At 42.7% G+C, this 19,510-nt stretch overlaps 2 protein-coding genes across 2 annotated transcripts; both read left to right on the forward strand.

The window, feature by feature from the left end:
- Positions 1 to 4,077: 4,077 nt before the first annotated feature.
- Positions 4,078 to 4,991, forward strand: LOC118428090 (somatostatin receptor type 2-like). The gene is made up of 2 exons (XM_035838059.1): positions 4,078 to 4,337; positions 4,376 to 4,991. Exons 1-2 carry the CDS (start codon positions 4,078 to 4,080, stop codon positions 4,989 to 4,991), a joined length of 876 nt encoding a protein of 291 aa, XP_035693952.1.
- Positions 4,992 to 7,602: 2,611 nt separating this feature from the next.
- Positions 7,603 to 18,606, forward strand: LOC118428091 (protein white-like). Its single transcript, XM_035838060.1, has 22 exons — positions 7,603 to 7,878; positions 8,236 to 8,363; positions 10,472 to 10,749; positions 10,853 to 10,901; positions 11,218 to 11,296; positions 11,477 to 11,584; positions 12,086 to 12,157; positions 12,283 to 12,381; positions 12,788 to 12,954; positions 13,338 to 13,409; positions 13,780 to 13,882; positions 14,177 to 14,263; positions 14,590 to 14,618; positions 14,868 to 14,973; positions 15,424 to 15,555; positions 15,731 to 15,823; positions 15,985 to 16,042; positions 16,339 to 16,416; positions 16,751 to 16,856; positions 17,322 to 17,422; positions 17,767 to 17,837; positions 18,438 to 18,606. Exons 1-22 carry the CDS (start codon positions 7,603 to 7,605, stop codon positions 18,540 to 18,542), a joined length of 2,397 nt encoding a protein of 798 aa, XP_035693953.1. The 3' UTR covers positions 18,543 to 18,606.
- Positions 18,607 to 19,510: the final 904 nt, after the last annotated feature.

Consider the following 19,510-nt stretch of genomic DNA (forward strand, 5'->3'; position numbering starts at 1 on the left):
CAGATGATTGATTTCATTTCGGGATCCCTGTCAAGTTTGATCCGGACAAATCCACCTGTGAGTTGACATGAGGGCCTTTTCGCGATAAGGTGATCATAAATTTTAGATAAGTTGTTCATCATGCCGAAGTGATGAATGCAATCCCTTAAACATGCTCGAACCTAGGATCCGTGGCTGATCAAGTCCATCCAGGCTAGAAAACACGGTATCCGAGACTTGGTCTGTCTTGCAAGACATTCTTGATCTTTTATCTGGTACATAGAAGTCTTTCCTGGTTTTGCTTTTACTGTAAGACTGATTTGGACAACAGGAAACCAGAAAAGGCACGCAATGGGCATACCCCACAGATCCATGGCTACTGATCATCGTCAAAAACATTTATTGTTTTCTTGGAGACTGATTCATACGTCGTACATATGCTAGAAACCAGACTATTTCCTAGGGCCGGGGCCAACATGCCGACAAGGAAACTTTTCCTAGTCCCTCAAGGCTTAGCCTGGATACCAGACCCCATTCCGACATTTTCAGATAGGGTTGGGGCCTGGTATCCAGGCTACCCAAGGCCTTCCTCAGAGATTCCTTAGAGTGTCCTTAGGCCTAAGAACTGAGAACTGCCTTTATATTTAGGCCTAGGCACCATGCAAACCGTAATCTTGTTGTAAATTTAAAGTTCTGTCATGCCATCATGGCGTTAAGAATCAATTCTTCCTTGATCCACTTGAAACATTTGGTCAAAATGTATATATGTCTATTTTATAGTGGGATATTTTCCCTCTAAGCGTTGATAACGGGTTTACCCTAGCGCCAACTTTTACACCCGAAACGGGTGATCAGAAACGGATGTTTTCAGTCGAACCGCAGAGCTCTATGCGCATCCGTTCTGCGCAGCCTTCTCTTCGACAGGTCATAAGCCGGAACGCAGTTTGTCCTGGTTTGACCCCTTGTATGCGTATAAACAACTGCCTGTTGTGCAACAAAAAGACCTCAAACCTACATAATGTTTATACTTTTTCACATCTACAGGATTTGCCCAGCACAGCCATGTGGATATTTATTGCATTGCAAAAGTTCAGCCAACGTTGTGGCCCCCGAAACAAAGCAATTTTCGGTCTGTGTATTTGTGATTATCTTTCCTCCAGTTTGCCGGCGCACAGTCAGTTTTGTCCACAGTCGGACAGTCCAGTTCCTCACCTTCACATTGACCACTGACCATGCAGCGGGGTCAGTCCGTGACCCGGCGTAAGAGGTATTTCAGAGAATAACGTGTTCTACGGTGACCTGCGGTTCGACTGTTTTGTCCAAGGTCATCCTCAATCCATGTAAGAAGCCGCTTTTTTGTAGTGCGCATGCTCCTGTGACGTCAGGTTAATGCTAAACGTCAAGGTCGGCACAGAAAAGGTCAAGGTCATGTTGGAAGACGAATGAGAAACGTAAGCCTATAAAAGCATGAACAGATTGTGCATGTGCTCATTCGAGACCACTGGTTAAGTCACATCGGTGAAACATGTCTCAGTGTGGCCGGTTTGGACCTATGCCAGGTGTTAATAATGTTCAGAGTTTTGATATAAAACATGTAGTCTTACATATATACGCAACGAATTTTTGAACGGAGATGGCCGGCATCACCATAAAACCGAGAATGATAACTTGGTAATGGTCAACAGTATTATATCAATTCGTTGCCAAGTAGCAACTCGAAGACTGAGACAGAAAAATGTATACGTACCCAGCAGGTATTTTACAGATTTGAATCTGGACAAGGTCGACTTGCTGTATCTATATAGCCAGTATAACCGCTCTTCGGCGTATCACAGCAGTGTAACGTTTAAGGTAGATGGAGTGCTCAGGTAAATGGAGTGCTCATCCTTACATTAGCGCCACATCTTCAGAGAGGATGCTTGGGCCGCATAGTCACAAATGGGGGCCTTCATGGAAGGATAACAACGTTGTTGGATAACAACGCACTAGATTCAGGAGGGCACCGGTTACGCTTCACGTGATCATGTGAAAGTAGATCTTTCCCTATGAATCACGGGAAATTAAAAGAAGCTTGTCTCCGGTTCACGAAAAGGGCATGTAGAGATCTGTACTGACCCCCGCTCACTTTAATACTGGCTCGTACCCGAGACCACCGTGCCAACACTAACCAGTATGAGCAGTGCCCTTGGAGTCGTGACCTTTTACACTCCTTTTTACTCAATCAGCAACCGGAAGCTATGCACAAACCGCAACTAACCGCAACTATAAAAGTAATTACGCTGGCCTCCCAATCACGTCCGGCAGACGGAGACACGCAGGAGGTGGAGGTCATTGTCCTGACGCCCTGGGGTTATGGGTTATGGGTCCCTGCGGCTGCTCTCTAGAAGTTCACAGAACACTAGCCTACAATAGCTCTACAATGCGAGCTTCTCCTTGTTTATTTTAGATTATAACAAAGGCATATTATAAGCTTAAAAAAAGCCTACGGGATATATATTGCCTGACTTATGCCTAGGTCATGATTGGAAAAAAAGTGGCCCTGACGGGCAGTTCACGAGCTGTTCTTGGCACTTAAGGGCGGGACTTCTACGTGGGGCCCATGGGACGCCCTGCAGCTATCGGGCTATATCTGTTACTTTTGGTCAGCTCAGAGTTAAAATCAACCCGGGACCTAGGCGATTTCCGCCAGTCCCTAAACAATCTCCCACAAATCTGTTGACATGGCAATTACATGTACTTGCATCTAGTATAGTATATCACCCAACAGTTTACTCTTAAAGTATATAATCATGAAGCCATCCGAGGTTAAGTCTCTAAATGACCTCCCACACAACTGTTGACATTGCCATCAATTCCATGGAGCTATACTGATATTGTATGCAGGCAAACAAGCTTACTACAGTAGATAATTCAATCAATACATTAGCGAGGTTATGCGAGGTCATGTAACATCATATCCTGTAGAACTGTTCACAGTGCCACCATTTCTAATAAAGAATATTGTATTGTATTTTAAGAAAACCAACCCAAATGACTTGAAAGAGCAGCTTGAAGAGAGAGAGAGAGAGAGAACTGTTGGCATCGCCGTTAGACACATGAAACTATTACATAAATGTACACAAATCAAATACTCGAAATCATTCAATGAAACGTCAGTAAGGATATATATGGTAGGTTATGTTTTAGATGAAATCATATTTACTGGGTGACGTTACCGGATTAGCAAACGACATGCGCCATCTGTCACGTTAAGCTTTAGGTCAACAGTTCAGATTGACGCTAGCCATCAGGCAAGTGTATTGCCTTCTGTCGGCATCATCAGACAGTTCTTATGGGTGATAATAGCCAGTGGGCGTAACAAAAATATGATAAAAGTCATCTACTTCCTCTTAAGTTAACCCAACTCCTTATGCCATTATAGACTTATCATTTCCCCCGGAAACAATGGGCAATACCCGTATATAAACTTGGGGGAGCTCAGTTTTATCCATGACCATCGTCGGCTGACAATAACGGCGTGAACACCTGCAGATTCCCATCATCACAGAACGTTTCCTAGAAGAAACCAGAAAAGGTAGGTTATCAAGGCTCCATGTCTCTGTGCTTTACTGTACCAAAGTTCATTACGACCAAAGTTGGATTCAGAGTTGGTAATAATATGCCGTTATATCTGCTTACAATAGCTTTATGTCTTCTCAGGGGCTGACAAGCTATCCATAGGTTGGGCCCTTGTTGTTGCATTTTTTTCAAAACAGTTTTGAGTTTTGGGCGACATTCTGTTGAAGACGGTATGTCCATGACATGTGTTGAACAAAAGGCATTGTCACATTTTTCATTTTTCTGTAGATACATACAGAGAAGACGACAAATAGAACCATGGACTACTCAAATATTACTACAAATATGCATTCATATGCCAACTCAACAGCCTACAACAACACAAGTGTCTTCAACTGCAGCAACGATACAAGAGGTTTATGGCCACAACCTCTCTCACCAACGCATGAACTAGTGTTTGTATGCATCGGACAGTTGGTGGCAGGTGTAGGACTGCTTGCAAACCTTTTTGTGATCTACATCATCGCTAGATACCCAGCCATGCGAACCGTTCCCAATGTGTTTGTACTAAACTTAGCGGCCGCAGACGCGCTGTACTGCTGTGCTGCGCCTCTTTACACCTTGTATGCTCTACACGTAGATGGCTGGATACTCGGCAATGCGATGTGTAACGTCTACTTCATCATGGGGTACATCAGTGCGTTCTGTAGCGTCTGGTTTCTGACTGCTTTGAGCATTGAACGATACAAGGCCGTCACAGATCCGATAGGACACTCACAGAAAATCTCTCAGAAGAAAGCGTGGGGAGCTAGCGTTGTTGTTTGGTTCGTTGGTTTAGCTGCCGCATCATGGCGCCGGCTCTGGTTTTCGTGAAAACCGACGTTGAGGCTTACTACTCCTGTGAGTCGGTGGGCAAAATTCATCACGTAACCAAGTGCGATGTCTTCGCGCCAGAAGGTATACCAGAAGAACTCTTTAACAAACTCCGTGGCATTTACAGCTTTACAGTAAACTTCGCAGTGCCGTTGTGTATCATCATACCTCTGTATGTTATCATATGGCGCAAACTACGGGAAAAGAAACCGTCTACTCTATCCATGCATCTAATCAGGTCCAGGAACAGAGTAACCAGGATGGTTGCCGCTGTTGTGGTCTTCTTTGTTATCGCCTTGCTCCCGTGGCACACTTACTGGATTCTTCAATACTTTAAATTGATTCAAAACATGCCTTATGGTCTGTATGACGTATGTTTGGCTCTGTATGTCGCAAATTCTACCGTCAATCCGTTCTTTTACGCGCTATTGGGTGATAAGTTCAGACGGTATATCAATATTCTGTTTTGTAAATGGCGTCTATGTGGAAACAATGCTCAACAAGAAAGGTGTATTCGGAAAGAGTTCAATATCAATTTTGGATCTCACCCGTCAGAACCGTCTCATGATACACGACTCTAGAATGCAAATTTACGTTTCCGTTCTATGTATTTGTTTTGCAGTACCTCTTACATCGTATCCTTTGTACTCACTCTCTCTCTCTCTTAAAATATACATAATAACTTACAATGAATAACATGTAATGTAATGTAATGTATACAGTGCACGGGAAATTACATATGTTTCGTGTGTTGTAAAGAAAAGTAAAATGATCAAATATTCATCATTTTTACTTCTAATAAACATGAAGAGCTGTTCATTCTTATCGTCCAGTTGTCCTCATTTGTATGTACTAAAGCTTATTACACTGATATCTGTCTCCATTAACGCGTATGTATGCAACGTGACGTATACTCTTTTGTTTTGTTTTAGAAAACCATTTGAAGGGCATCATATGGGTCATAGGCGTTCTTGTGCTAGAGCACGTATTCGTAATACATAGTGTCATCTATCCTTGGATAATGTTCAGGTTGAGTTCTAAATCTGTTGTAAAGACATAATATGGCGGAATCCGATTTGTTTCAGGCAGACAGAATGGAGGATTATCTTGATAAACCTACCATAACTCCATACTAACACGCACACCTGGGATGTGCCCATGTAGCAAGGAACTTTGGCTTCTGGTCATACTACGGCCGCATTTACCTATTCGGGGCTGGGCCAGCCTGGAGTCCAGCCTTGTTAGCGTTGGTCCACTCTCGAAAATCACTACCCAGCGGGGTTGTTTTGGAAATCGAAGGCATGACATAAAAATCAAGAAATTATACCAAAAATGATTCAAAATGACAAAATCATAACTTCTGCATATTTATTGGCATAAACAATATTTTTGCTTCTGCAAAGAGCCCGGCCCAGCCAGCAGTTATGATTTTTACGACCGGAAGATTTGTTGGAGATTTGTACTGTCGTTCTTCGTAGTATATGAAAAATGTGCATATAAACCTTCAATGAGCCACGGCAGCTATAATAAAAGACAAACGAGTTCATAAGGGAAAATAGGCATCTGATTATAGAGATGTGTATCAATACAAATATTATTTCATCCTCAAACGACAACCAGAACTGGGTCAGGGAGAATCTTTGTTCCGGCTCCATGCTTAGTCCTCGGTGCTGAAATGGTAATGACAAGCTCAATCCGATCACCTAGTAAGCCAACAGGTTTCAGCGTGCATTTGTGGCAAATGAGTTGAAATCATGTCGGGCTAGCTGGGTCACCGCCAAGTTTGAACCAGACACCTGTGAGTTGATGTGAGAGAGTGATAAGATGGTCATCAAATTGTTCATCATCATATCAACTATATGAGGGGGGTTAATTGTGCAGTGATAGCATAGTTCCATATGTTTTGTTTACCCAATTATTCAGTTGTAACACTACATGTAATAGTACTTAGTATCCCACGTAACACTATCGAATTACTGCATTTTGTGGGTAGGATCATGCAAATAAAAACCATCACTATGTAAATGGCACAGTTCCGTAATTGTGGTACGACATCTTTCTCTTTGATATGCTGGATGGATGCTCGTCTCTTAAGCACGTCTGCAAATTCCACTTAGTCTTCACGGTCGCTTTTAACATGGATACATTTGAGACCTCGTGAGTCCTAAGAGTGTTCATGACCGTGAAACTTCCTAACTGGTACACTGAGTCTGATATCATTTTCTGTGTGCTGAAGTGACTCGAAACTGCATTAGAACTGCACGAATGCTGCCCGGGTCTGCTCGAGCGAACACGTCCGTGCCCGGAATCTAGTCCGTGTGATGATGAGTACTAGTAATCTTCTCCGGCAAGCTGTATTAAGACGATTGAGCTTCCGTAATGTTAGCTTATTGCCCGTATTGCAATGAGTGCACAGGAGCAAAACAGGAGGATTGAACATCACTTCAGTCGGACCAACACAGCAACACGATACAGGGGTAAGAGAGATTTTACCGTGCTGCAGGGTTATCAATGTAGTGATAATAGACTGCCCATGCTCCACTATCATCCAGGAGTTCCCAGAGGACTACATACAGGTAGGATGTTCATGGTGTTTATATACTAGTACATAAGGCGTTTATGTTTGTTGGTTTTCGCGCGATTTTCCATGAGTACGTCAGGAAATGATCGATGGTAATGACTTTGGATTTCGGTGACACGTCCGCCACGTAAATAATGGTTTTGTGGTATGTTGTTTTACCACTTGTATTCCATAAATGTACCTTTGTTGTTGTAGGGTTTCTGTCAACACGCTGACGCCACCAGACGCCGGTGCATTTGTAGCGGGCCATACATTAATTTTTTCGCAAGGCTGAAACAATGTAGCGAGACTTCTTCACATCTGCAAGAAAATTGCACATTGTGATACTTCCATTGATCATATCCTGATTCGACCTGCTGTCATAATTCTAGTACGTTATCGAAAAGCGTATGAGAACAAGGACCATGAATCACTCTAACATCATAGATAATTTCATCCCTAACATAAACGATGACAACAGATCTGAAACCTTGAACATCAGCTACAGCGAGTGGCCGATGAATCCCACTTCAACCACTGTACTAGTCTTTGTGTACATCAGTCAACTAGTGGCAATCGTAGGATTCCTCGCGAACTTGCTGGTCTTGTACATCATCATCCGGTATCCCGACATGCGGACGGTTCCCAATGTTTTCGTCCTCAATTTAGCTCTGGCGGACGCTTCGTATTGTTTGTCCATCACGTTTGACACAGTTGCTCAGATACACGACAGCGGATGGATATTTGGGCGAGACATGTGCGTTGCCGGCTACGTCATGAGCTACGGCAGTTCGCATTGCAGCGTGTTCTTTCTAACCGCCATCAGTTTCGAACGGTACAAGGCTATCACTGACCCTATCGCACAGCAAGGTGTTTGCATGAAGAAGGCTTGGATCACGTGTGCTGCTGTATGGTGTGCTGCTGCACTTTCCGTAACACCGATTTTCGTAGACCCCAACTTTTTTGTCTACGTCATAGAAAATCATTCAACTGGAGGAAACATTACAAGATCGTCCTGTAAATTTCTGCATCCGCCCGCGGTATCCACAACGCTGTACGGTAAACTGCGTGTTGTTTACAACTTTGCGGTTACCTACGCCTTCCCAACGTGCATCATGATCAACCTCTACAGTGTGATATGGCGGAAGCTTCGACAGACCCCGCCGTCCACTCAATGCAAACAAGCAACCGAGTCAAGAAACAAGGTTACCAAGATGGTGGTCGCTGTTGTCAGCTTTTTTGTCGTTGCCTTGTCTCTTTGGCAGATTAATACGCTACTGCTGGAGTTCAAGTTGGTGACTCATATTCCTGATGCTCTGTTTGAACTTGGTTTGCTTCTGTATGTCACCAACTCGGCGATAAACCCCGTCTTTTATGCGTTACTAGGAGAGAGGTTTGGCTCGTACGCGCGAAAGACAATGTGCTGTTGGCGTGTTGGCAGAAAGGACGGGCGGTCAGCCCAAAATGTCTAGTAACTTTGACGTCAGTGATGAATTGATACGTTTAAAGATTGTGCAAACATTGGAAACAACTGAACATGTTAATACATGTATATGTAGTCAAAGGAATTGAATGTGCATTTATTGATACAACGTTAGTATGAGACTTCTTCTAAGCAACCAAACATGTCCAGCTAGCGGAGTGAAATGGTGAAAAGTTGTATAGTTGCGTTTTGAATTGAATTTGTCTTGCCCTTGACTGTACAATGGGAATGTGATGCAAAGTTAAGGTGTGACGTCATTCTAACTGGTAGTAAACTAGTAGATTTCTATGATACTAGTCATCACGTGTCTGAATAAATTATATATGAAATGCTACATGTCGACAATACGGCTGGTGTTTGCGTATTAGTTACATTTGACGACAAACAATGACCGATTAAAGGAGAAAGCAAGAAAATTGTCCTTGAAAACTACTAAAAAATCATTGCGATTTCAGTATACCTTCCTTTTATACAAGTGTTCTTCGGCGTAAGATATCTTCTAAAAGTATATTCATTTGTGCATTGTCCTTCTCGAAAATAACGACATCTACCGGAATATACATCAAATGCCTGTTCGCGTTCCGATCCTTTGAAGGAGCTCATTCTTCTTCTTCTTAGTGTTAAGTTGGCCATCATCATCTTGTTGATGTTTATGCCATACTAACAGGGGTGCTTATGTAACATAACACGTTAGAAGTGTTTTTGTTTCGAATTATTCGCGCCATAGCGCATGCGTTGTTTTATCTTGCGCGTTCACACGCAATACAAACATCAGAGGTTGGACACTGGCTCACTCGAGTCGGAGGCAAGATAGTCCTCTCTCCCCTTCAACTAGTACAAGAGGCTTCTGAGTCGGAGAAAAAGCAGGTAAGAACGTTCATTGGAAGCTAAGAATGTCATATATTGACATGGGCATATATTTTATGTCTTTGCGGCATGTATACATTGTTGCGTCCTGGGTGCCATGCTGGACAGTTCAAGCCCCTGTAACGCACTTAAATCAACAACTTTGCTTTCGACATTCTCCGAACCAAAGTCGGAGTTTGAATACCCAGGGATCCATCGTTTTCTATATCTTTCATAGCTCCGAATCCGCTCTAACTCACTTCTTTGATTGCATTCAAGCAGAATGTAACTGATTTTGTTTTAAAACCCATGGCCGGTTGGCGCAGGCGAATTTGGAAAACTGATAGGCAGCCTCGCTGACCAACTCCCAACCACAAACGACCTTGGTCAAGACCAACCATGGTCTGAAGAAGGTCGGGAGGCTGTGGTCGGTTATGTGTAACAGAGACTTAACCAGGGCTATTCTCCTCCTCCCAATAGGAGGCTGGATTACAAGTAAATATAAGGTAGGATGGCTCCCAGGCTAGTAGTCTTAGACTTATAATTTGCAAAGAAATGGCGGTATCATAGCGGTCCAGTAGTTACCAAAGTCCGCAAGCAAGTTCTCAAATTCATTAGATTCACTAATGTTATTAAGTAAACTCATTTTAGTGGAATTTCTGTTGGCAACGTAAATCAGAACCTACTCGTGATCTGGTCGGTTTCCCATATCACCGACACAGAATGAAATAAGGACGTGGGAATTTGGCGATTAGATCTTCTTGTTATGTTACTTGCATAAACACCTACTGTTGGTAATGAGATTAGTTATGCAATGTTTTTGTATAACCGCTCTTCATTTCGTAACTCAGATAAGACAGGGCGAGTGTCATTTAATAATTGACCGTATCATTTGTGTCTTTCGAGATATTGTTATGGGTGTGTCTACCTGCCTGTCTGTCTGTTTGTCTGCCTGTCTGTTTGTGTTTCCGGATTTTTGTAGTCAGCATAACTCAATAACCTCTGGATACATTACTATGATATTTGGTATGTGGGTAGGTGTTAGAAAGACGAATGTCAAGGTCAATTTTGGGCCGCTTGTATGTGACCTTGATACTGCAGCAGAGATCCCTTCTTCTGTATCTTTTTACCTGGATGTGCTATGGTGTTGTTGTTTCACTGTTTGCGTATAGTGATTGCACCATGGGAACCAGGCCTAGCGACGAGACTGCTCTCCTGATAGACCACCATGAGAACAGCATCTCCGGCTATAACAGCACCCGGAGTACCGTGGGCAGTACCCGGATGTTAGCGGCTGCACGCATGCGCAGGAGATCCACCATCATAGTAGAGAAGCGGCTCCAGCTCACGTGGGAAAACCTGCACGTGTACGTCAACTCTGAAAACAAGGGGTGCTGTGGTGGAGGGAAAGATAAAGCAACTCCCGTCACTACGCATATACTGAAAGGGGGTAAGGTATAAGTGTTAAATGTCTCATTTTCCAAAGTTCTTGTATGTGTGACAGGAAAGATTATTGTATCAGAATCATGCGTTATTCGTTTCTAATTATTCAGTGAGCGGAATTGTGAAAGCTGGGAATCTACTCGCCATTATGGGAGCAAGGTGAGGAACATTAGTCTTAGCGTTGACATGTACGAATGTTCAGAATCCATAGACTGTTCACATAGCGAGAGAGAGAGAGACCACACATCAGCAGAAGCGCACACATCCACAGAAACGTGCGCGCGCACACACACTCACTCGCACACGCACGCACAAACAAACACGCACATACTCAAACGCACACACACACACATAAACACACACGCACACATGCACACCAGACACACATTATGGTTTGTTACTACGTAGAAAGTATGATAACTATTATATTTGACTCAACGTTAACGACCCTTCATTTCTGCCCTCCACGTGCAAGTGGTGCTGGGAAAACAACTCTGCTGAACACACTGACTCATCGGAACTGCAGTCAGTTTGACATAGAGGGCGCTGTCAAGGTATGATGGTCGAATATGTTTTACACTTTGAGTGTTCTCAATTCATCACATTGAATGGTTAACATTGACGAAAAGCGCATGATAAGACATTTTAGAAATGATTAAGCACGGTAAGAAATTTACAAAGCTCTAAATACCACACGGAGGTACAATATCTTCCACTTATGTTTGGTATTGCAGGTAAACGGACAACCTTTTTCTCGAAACATCAGCAGCATGTCGGCTTACATTCAGCAGAACGATCTCTTCGTCGGAATCCTCACTGTCCGGGAGCACCTCATTTTCCAGGTATGAACAAACAAACAAACATACAACCAAACAAACAAATAAATAGATAAACAAGCGCGGTCACATAGGTCGTAAGAACTTCGTACGATCACTAACTTCGGGCAATTTGGAAGACAATCATGTACTTCTCCTGCAAAGTTCAACTGTCTTGGTACACAAAATGCTGTTTTAGATCCATGTCGGTCGTTGGTTCTGTCAAAGCCTGCTTAAAGATCCTATGGCATCCAAATCGTGCGACGATCGCACGACGATTGTGACCATGCCCTAAGCGTGGAAAAAGGGCAGTGTAATCAAATCAACAGAAGTAGTACGCGGAGAAACTTGACGGAGAAGAGCAAGGGGCCAGTCACCGGCCTAAGCACCAACCTACATTGTAAGGCAGGCAGAAGTCACAGGAACTGTATTGCATTATACTCCGAGTGTTTCCTGTAATATAAAACTGCTTTGACGAGAACATTTTGTCATTTTGACGAGAAGATTTTTGTCGTCCCCTTTCCCCAGGCGTCCCTCCGTATGGACAAGCACATTACAAGGGAGAACCGGATGGAGCTTGTGGATGAAGTCATCAACGAGGTATATATGTGTGTTCTTTAGGTTGTAACGTGACTAAATTAACCTTTCATTTGACACGTATGGACTAGTCTGTGTAACGCAAACTCCGCTACAAATGGGTATCTTTTTAAAATCTATCATATCAGATGGGCCTTTCTAAGTGTGCCGACACCAGGATCGGAACGCCCGGAAGGACCACAGGGATCTCAGGAGGAGAGAGGAAGAGGCTGGCCTTTGCTTCTGAGGTGATGACAACGCTCTACATTTTCTATCTGTAGCAAAAAGATTTCAACTTGGGACTTATCTGATTAATGTAAATGCCCATTTCCTTGCCCCTTGAAAGAAGTTCGATTTTCGTTTCGACACTCCTTCTGTTGCCTTTCCTGGGGGAGCTAATGATTGGATGAAATTGTACATCCTACATTGTGTGTTAAAGGTTCTCGATAGTTGTGAAAACAAAAACCTATATTGTTGTCATTGTCGTCCATGGTAGCCGCCATGTTTAATTTTGACGCCATTTTGTTTCCGGTTGGATTTTGGCGTCAGTTCCGGATTAATGTTTACGCAATGCCTGCTGCATATTGTGTCCGACCTTTTAGCTTTTCTCATGAGAAGCAAATGGCGTAATTATGGTATTTTACTACGTTTCAGTTGCTGACCAACCCGTCGCTGATGTTTTGTGACGAGCCGACGTCAGGGCTGGACTCCTCCATGACCCATAACGTGGTGCGGTGTCTACAGCAGCTGGCGATCAAGGGCAGGACTGTCGTCTGCACCATCCACCAACCGCCATCGGAAGTCTTCACCATGTTCGACCAGTACGTTACTTCATAAATAAATACATGTAGATAAATTGATCGGTCAGTAACATTGTCATATAGCTAGGCTGTTAAAACCAGTCACTGGCCTCCATTCCTCATAGTTTCAAAGCAAGTACGTCATAACTATGAGTTAATAAATACCTATGGTTCGCTTTGCTCACTCGATGGTTTATTCGATTGTGGCTTATAGCGCGCTATGTCACAGTGAGTCATAAACCCTTAACCAACTATTTGAAATTAAAGTTGAATTTTTCATGTCAACGCTCTACATGCATAACGAATTCTATAATGCCGAATTCAACTGTACACAAAATTCATAAGTTATTTCAACGTTTGTTTTTCACATTTCATTCTTTCCTGGAATCACGCTGTGCCTGCAGGATCTTACTCCTTGCCGAGGGTCGTGTCGCTTACATGGGACCAACGTCAGGCGCCGTAAGCTTCTTCCAAAGGTACTTTTATATATTGATAACTGTTTCAAGTATGTTGGAGCAAACGCTATGCATTCCAGTCAGTCACAAGTGTACTGGAGAGGAGTTGTAAGTATCGTGTGTATGTTATGATAAAAAAATGAAAAACTTCCTTCGAGTTTTGTCCGCCTTACAACATTTTCCTCCTTACAGATTGTCTCAAAACGTTTTAATGAGTTTCGGCTCCACCTTCATGAGGTATTATAGACAATGTTTGTTAGGCAACATACGTTTTTTTAGAAATGTGGCACGTAAATGCCTTGTGTGGAGTATACATGTTGCCTTGTGTAGAGTATGCATGTTGCCTCGTGTGAAGTATGCGTGTTAAAGAGTTTGTTTTCCAATTTTCAAGCGCTGGATACAGCTGCCCAACGAACTATAACCCTGCTGACTTCTACATCTACACGTTGGCCATAGAACCTGGGAACGAAGGGGATTGTAAGGCAAAAGTCAAGGTACAACTTGAGTTGAAGGGGCCACCCACTTGTCTTGAGATTAATAAAAAAGAATACATAAATAAGATAAACTTTACACACTAAAGATTGAAAAATAAGCTTGTGTAAAACAATAGATTAGGATGTGGCATTGGTACATCTCTTTAAATCACTTTGAATTAATGTATTTGGCGGTATTATGGCATCTGATGGCATTATGAGAATTGTAATCTTTATAGAAAATGAAATTGGTAATAAATTTCAAATATTGTAAAAATGAAGCATATTTATCAAAAACTCTCTCCCTACCTCTAGGACATTTGTGACCGGTACGAACAGTCTGATCATTGCACTGCCATCAACAATCAGATCAACCATGCAGATGGGACTGCGGGGCTAGGCGTAAACGCTCATGTTTTAATTATCTTTCTCATAACTATTTTAGGTTACATAAAGTTAGCCAATTTAGGTTATGATCTGAATATTTGTCTGCACTATGATTTGTTGTAATCATTGTTCCTTCAGTTATACATTTTGCCTGTGAGACCTTTTGAATCTTAATCACCATTTCAAACCGCCCCCTACTTATGTGTGTTCCGTGATGCATCGTGAGCGATTTTCAGAAACAAGGATGTCATATCACAATGTAATGTCAACATGGATAATTACATTGATATTGTCATTTCTTCTTTCTTTCTTTTCATATTTCATCCTTATCTCACGCTTAGCTGCTGGAGGATCGGTCTGGGGGATCACCGTAAGTTTCAAACCTTTTTTTTTTAGAATTTTTCATCAAACTGACTAGTTTTGACAGGTAAGCAAATATACCTCCATTTTTTTAAATCAGAATATACCTCCATCAAGATTACCATACAATTATTACCAGGGCCATTTTGAAACGTACTCCCGTGAGAACGCAGCGCAGCGTGAGCCTGCACGAAAACGAGGTCGGTGCTATTACGTAAGAGCAACGACTTACATATTGGTATCTTGTCCAATGCTGTAGGTACAAAGCATCGTGGTTCCAGCAGTTTGCGGTGATGATGTGGCGATGTCATCTGACTACCGTCCGGGACCCCATGCTCTTCACTGGAAAATTAATGCAGGCACTTGTAAGGGTTTCATAACTTTCTTTTTAAGCACTTAAGGTAGACATTTCTACACGCAGGCATGAGACTTGTTTAGTAACTGTTGAACAAAAATCAAGTTTAACATTGGAGATACACGAAACACTGGGTCATTACTCTATGCACCAGATGTAAACGTTGTTTGCTAATGATAATGACAGTAACCCGTACGGTACATTCTTATCCTTATCAAGCTGTGGAGTACAGTAGTAGGTAAGTGATAGGATTTCTAATACGTGTCAAAGACATGGGTTCTAAAACTACCCTTATAACTACTAAGTTCGGCTTCTTCCCGTCCCATGGTAATGTAGACTAAAAAGTTTGAATGGTCAAAATGCATAATAAAAATGAATGTTTCATTTCCAGTTATAAACCTTGAGTGAGGAAACTTTCCTGTATTTTCACAGCCGTATAAGCTAACAACCCGTCTTTCAGATCGTTTCCCTGTTGGTAGGTCTGGTGTACCTGCAGACAAAGTACGACCAAGCGGGCATTCAAAACTTCAATGGCGTCCTTTTCCTCATGACGGTACAAAACTCCATGCCTAACATGATGGCAGTGGTGCAGGTGAGAACGATTCTAGCTAACCAACATGAAAGTTTATTAAGTTGGAAATTACATTATGGAACACGAAAGCTTGGGCCTGACTAAAATTGGAATCAACAGAATTTTCGACTAACGTCATTGACCAATTATAGCTAACTTTAGCCAAGTTTTATGTTCATAACGTATATCATTCCAGACGTTCCCGCTTGAGGTGGGCATCTTCAAACGTGAACATGGCGACGGCATGTACAGGACAGATGTCTACTTCATCTGCAAGGTTCTAGCTCAGGTAAAGTTCCGGTAGAGCACGGTCAAGTATCTGTGTGTGTCATGTGTGTGTGTGTGTGTGTGTGTGTGTGTGTGTGTGTATTTGTTTGTTTGTTTGTTTGTTTGTGTGTGTACGTGTTTGTGTGTTGTGTTGTAATCTCCTCCCTCTGCCCCCTCCCCCAGATACCAGCCACGACCGTCGTCGCCTTCGTTTATACGACTATTACCTACTGGATGGTGGGTAAGTGCAACACATTTTTTCAGCATAAAAAAAGGTGTAACTTCAATCAGACAAAACAATTCCCCTATTTATCCGTTATCCCTTGTGGTGCCTAGTGGCACATAGTGCAGCAACTTTCCTCGATGTTTCAGCAGCAGAATATATCTATAGAACAACTTCTATAATAACAGGGTATATCTATAATAACAACTTTCCTTGATGTTAAAGTTTCAGTAGCAGGATATAGTACAGGCATAATAGTACCACCTTCCCATTCTTCTATTACTTCTATATTGTTTTTGTTGTTTGCCTTGCAGGATTGTATCCTGGTTGGAAACAGTACCTGATCGCTGTTGCTACCATGATTCTCATAGCGAACGTCGCCATGTCTTTCGGTATGTGGATCACTCGCGGCTATAGCTAACAAACATAAAACATAGCGCGGCTATTGAATAAGCCAGTTCGCCGTTTGAAGTGTGCACGTGCAGCACCATACTGTGGGTAATACGTCAAATTTGAAGGCCCCTGACACTATATAAGACTGACCAGGGACCTAATCAACTTTGACGTATAATCCAAAATTCATATATCCAATTACAATGCGCGTTTTAAACGATAGACTCTGAGACTGGCTTATTGCGTTGTGTATGACGAACCTGTGAAATACCCAGTATTTTACCCAACTCATGAAACTATATATTCACACGCATGTACGATGTCTGTTTTCAGGTTTCATCGTCTCCACTTCCACGTCGAGTCTAGAGATGGCGGTATCTACGGCAAACCTCCCCCTCGTCCCTCTCGTCCTGTTCGGAGGTTTCTTCCTGAACACCCAGTAAGCCACAGCATCACCGTTTCCATGGAAATAACTACCCTCTTGTGTACATATGCCATTCTGATGTTTTTATCTTAGATCTTATACTTAGGTGTCATCCATCCGTCAATAATTATAAAACAGTCTGCCGTCTAACTGTTAGTTTAAAACATTCGGGCCCCGACCCTGCCCCAAAATAGTCCGGTAGCAGCAGGGTTTTCCGTGGGGTCATACAGGGGTCACACCAAAAGAAGTGCAACAACAACGAAAATATGACATTTTGCTTTTGGTCTGTCTGTCTGTCTGTGTATGTGTAAGTGTTTCCAGATATTTGCTTTCAGCATAACACTAGCATATAGGACCTCTGGAAGGATTGTAATGATATTTACTTTTAATACGGATAAGAGTTGGGAAGACGAAGATCTCGATTTTGGCTCCCCTGGTGTGTCATCTTGTTTAACCGAGGTTACCTCCCTTTGCATACAGGTCGGTTCCCGTGTATTTCATCTGGCTGGAGTACCTGTCCTGGTTCAAGTACTCGAACGAAGTCCTGACCGTTAACCAGTGGCGGGACGTTACAAACATAAGTAAGTTTGCTCGTTAATGAAGTTTTTGTTTAGGTGAAGTTTCTGTATTTGTATCTATTTGTTGTCAGTATATATCTAGGAGCATCTACAGAGGACAGCGGACTACGATCCCCGAGGTTTCGCTCAACTATGCGAAATTTTTGTACCATGCGTATGTAGAGATTTGTGTTGATAGATTTTTCAGGACTCCATGTAATCTGTATCTCTTGTATTTTGTCTGACCCTTTCCCTCCTCATAATCTCAATGAAAAGCGGCCTGAAGGCCGATTTGAGCTTCTCATGAATGAATTAAGGTTCAAAGTTCAAACAAACATGTTTACTAAAGTAAACATTGTCTTTCCTAGCATGCCCTGTTTCTGACGGTGCTTGCGTTGGTACAGGAATGGAAGTCCTCCAAGCTTTGAAGTACAGTGAGGTTGGTTCAGTTTAACGCTTGTTTGTGGTTACGGTCCATCTGACTCGGATAAAAAAAATGCTTGCATTCAACAGCTAGATAGATACGGTATCCGAGTATCTAGCTGTCGAATGCAAGCAATTGTACTATCATTCAAAGAGCAATACGTTACGGCTGCTTCCAAGTTTCTCTTGCTTGCATTGAATCTATTCGTCTGTGTTTGTAACAACAGGTGGCAGTGTGGTCTTTGGGCTACGGTTGTTGATCAGAATCGAAAGGATCTGGGTTCTGATCCATAGAATATCAGTGTTTGCCATATCGTTAAAGAACCCACCGCACTTATGGGTGGGGATCTAACCCGTTGTGAGAGGATCAAAACTATCAATGTTGTAGAACCCATGCCAGCTTGTACAAAATTGCTGTGTTACATCTAGAGGCCGTTTACCGCAGCCTAGAGTCCAGCCTTGTTAACTTTGGTCCGCTCTCAACATGTACATTCGCTCTGTGGGGTAGCGGCCGTCGGGAGCGGAGCAGAGCTAACAAGGCTGGGCTCCAAGCTGGTTTACTGGTTATGCGGAGCAGAAAAAACACCACCACCACCAAACTGTTGCTTTATTCTAGGATAACGTCATAGTTGACATCTGCGCGATGCTGGGACTGATGGGGAGTTTCCTCCTGCTGGCGTTCGTCTTCCTCCTCATCCGGTCGTACAAGTCCGAGTCGTAAGGATCCCAGGACAACCAGTGCCTATTGTTATACACACACTATTGACATCTAGTCTCCAAGCAGACCCTACGGTGCCTTAAAAATAGTATCAAAGCTGGCAAGGGACTTAGTATAGCGGCACCAAACAGACCCTACGGTGCCTTAGAAATAGTATCAACGCTGGCAAGGGAGTTAGCCGGCCAAAGGGAGTCAAACGGGCACCGGAGTACTTGGTGCCGCTATACCAAGTCCCTTGCCAGCTTTGATACTATTTTTAAGGCACCGTAGGGTCTGCTTGGAGACTATGACATCGTCGTGAAAACGAGGGTTTTGTAATCAATTTCTGTGTGTATTTGGTGTGTCTGGGTGTGCGTCCGCAGTCATTTGAATATAAGGTAGCAGTGGTGTATCGGGATACTCGGGAATTGGAAGTACGGTATGGCTCGGATCCAGCAGTGATGTAGTTTGATTTAATTTAATTCAATGTAATTTATTGAGATTGCAAACAATGCGATACATAGCAAGCCCAGGCTGATTAGCTGATATTGGGTGCAAGTTGAGGGCCAGGAAGTGATTTCAATCGGTTAGTTTTGTGGGTCAGCCTTAGCAGATCCATTGATATTGTAAGTGGGTTTCGATTCATCAAGTTTATTGTTCTCTCTTGAAATAGATCTTCAGATCATTGTTGTGTGGCCTTATCGACACTTAAGATAAGTACTGGAATTGACTTCTAATCTTACTACAATAAATGTCAGAATAAGAACTACTTCATAGTATTAAAGAGGCAAGAAAGGTTGGCATAGTACTATTTTGTTTAACCTTATAGTACCTTGTTAAAGTCTGTATTTCTGAAGTTCGGCGCCAGTTAGTGGGTTCCTTGATTGTTGCCAAGCAACAGCGTAGCCTTGTGGTCTAGTCACAAACTACAGCTAGGCCGCTGTTGAAGCAATATCCCTTCAAAACGCCAAACAGAAGCAGTGAGTACTTTG

The sequence above is a fragment of the Branchiostoma floridae genome, chromosome 12 (assembly GCF_000003815.2).
Source record: "Branchiostoma floridae strain S238N-H82 chromosome 12, Bfl_VNyyK, whole genome shotgun sequence".
Taxonomy (NCBI): Eukaryota; Metazoa; Chordata; class Leptocardii; order Amphioxiformes; family Branchiostomatidae; genus Branchiostoma; species Branchiostoma floridae.

Coding starts and splice junctions, on each gene's coding strand:
- LOC118428091 (XM_035838060.1), top strand. CDS start 7,603: ATGCGGACGGTTCCCAATGTTTTCGTCCTCAATTTAGCTCTGGCGGAC. Junction 13,883..14,176: donor ATTGTAAGGCAAAAGTCAAG/GTACAACTTGAG, acceptor CCCTACCTCTAG/GACATTTGTGACCGGTACGA. Junction 14,974..15,423: donor GAAAATTAATGCAGGCACTT/GTAAGGGTTTCA, acceptor CCCGTCTTTCAG/ATCGTTTCCCTGTTGGTAGG.
- LOC118428090 (XM_035838059.1), top strand. CDS start 4,078: ATGCGAACCGTTCCCAATGTGTTTGTACTAAACTTAGCGGCCGCAGAC. Junction 4,338..4,375: donor AAAATCTCTCAGAAGAAAGC/GTGGGGAGCTAG, acceptor TCGTTGGTTTAG/CTGCCGCATCATGGCGCCGG.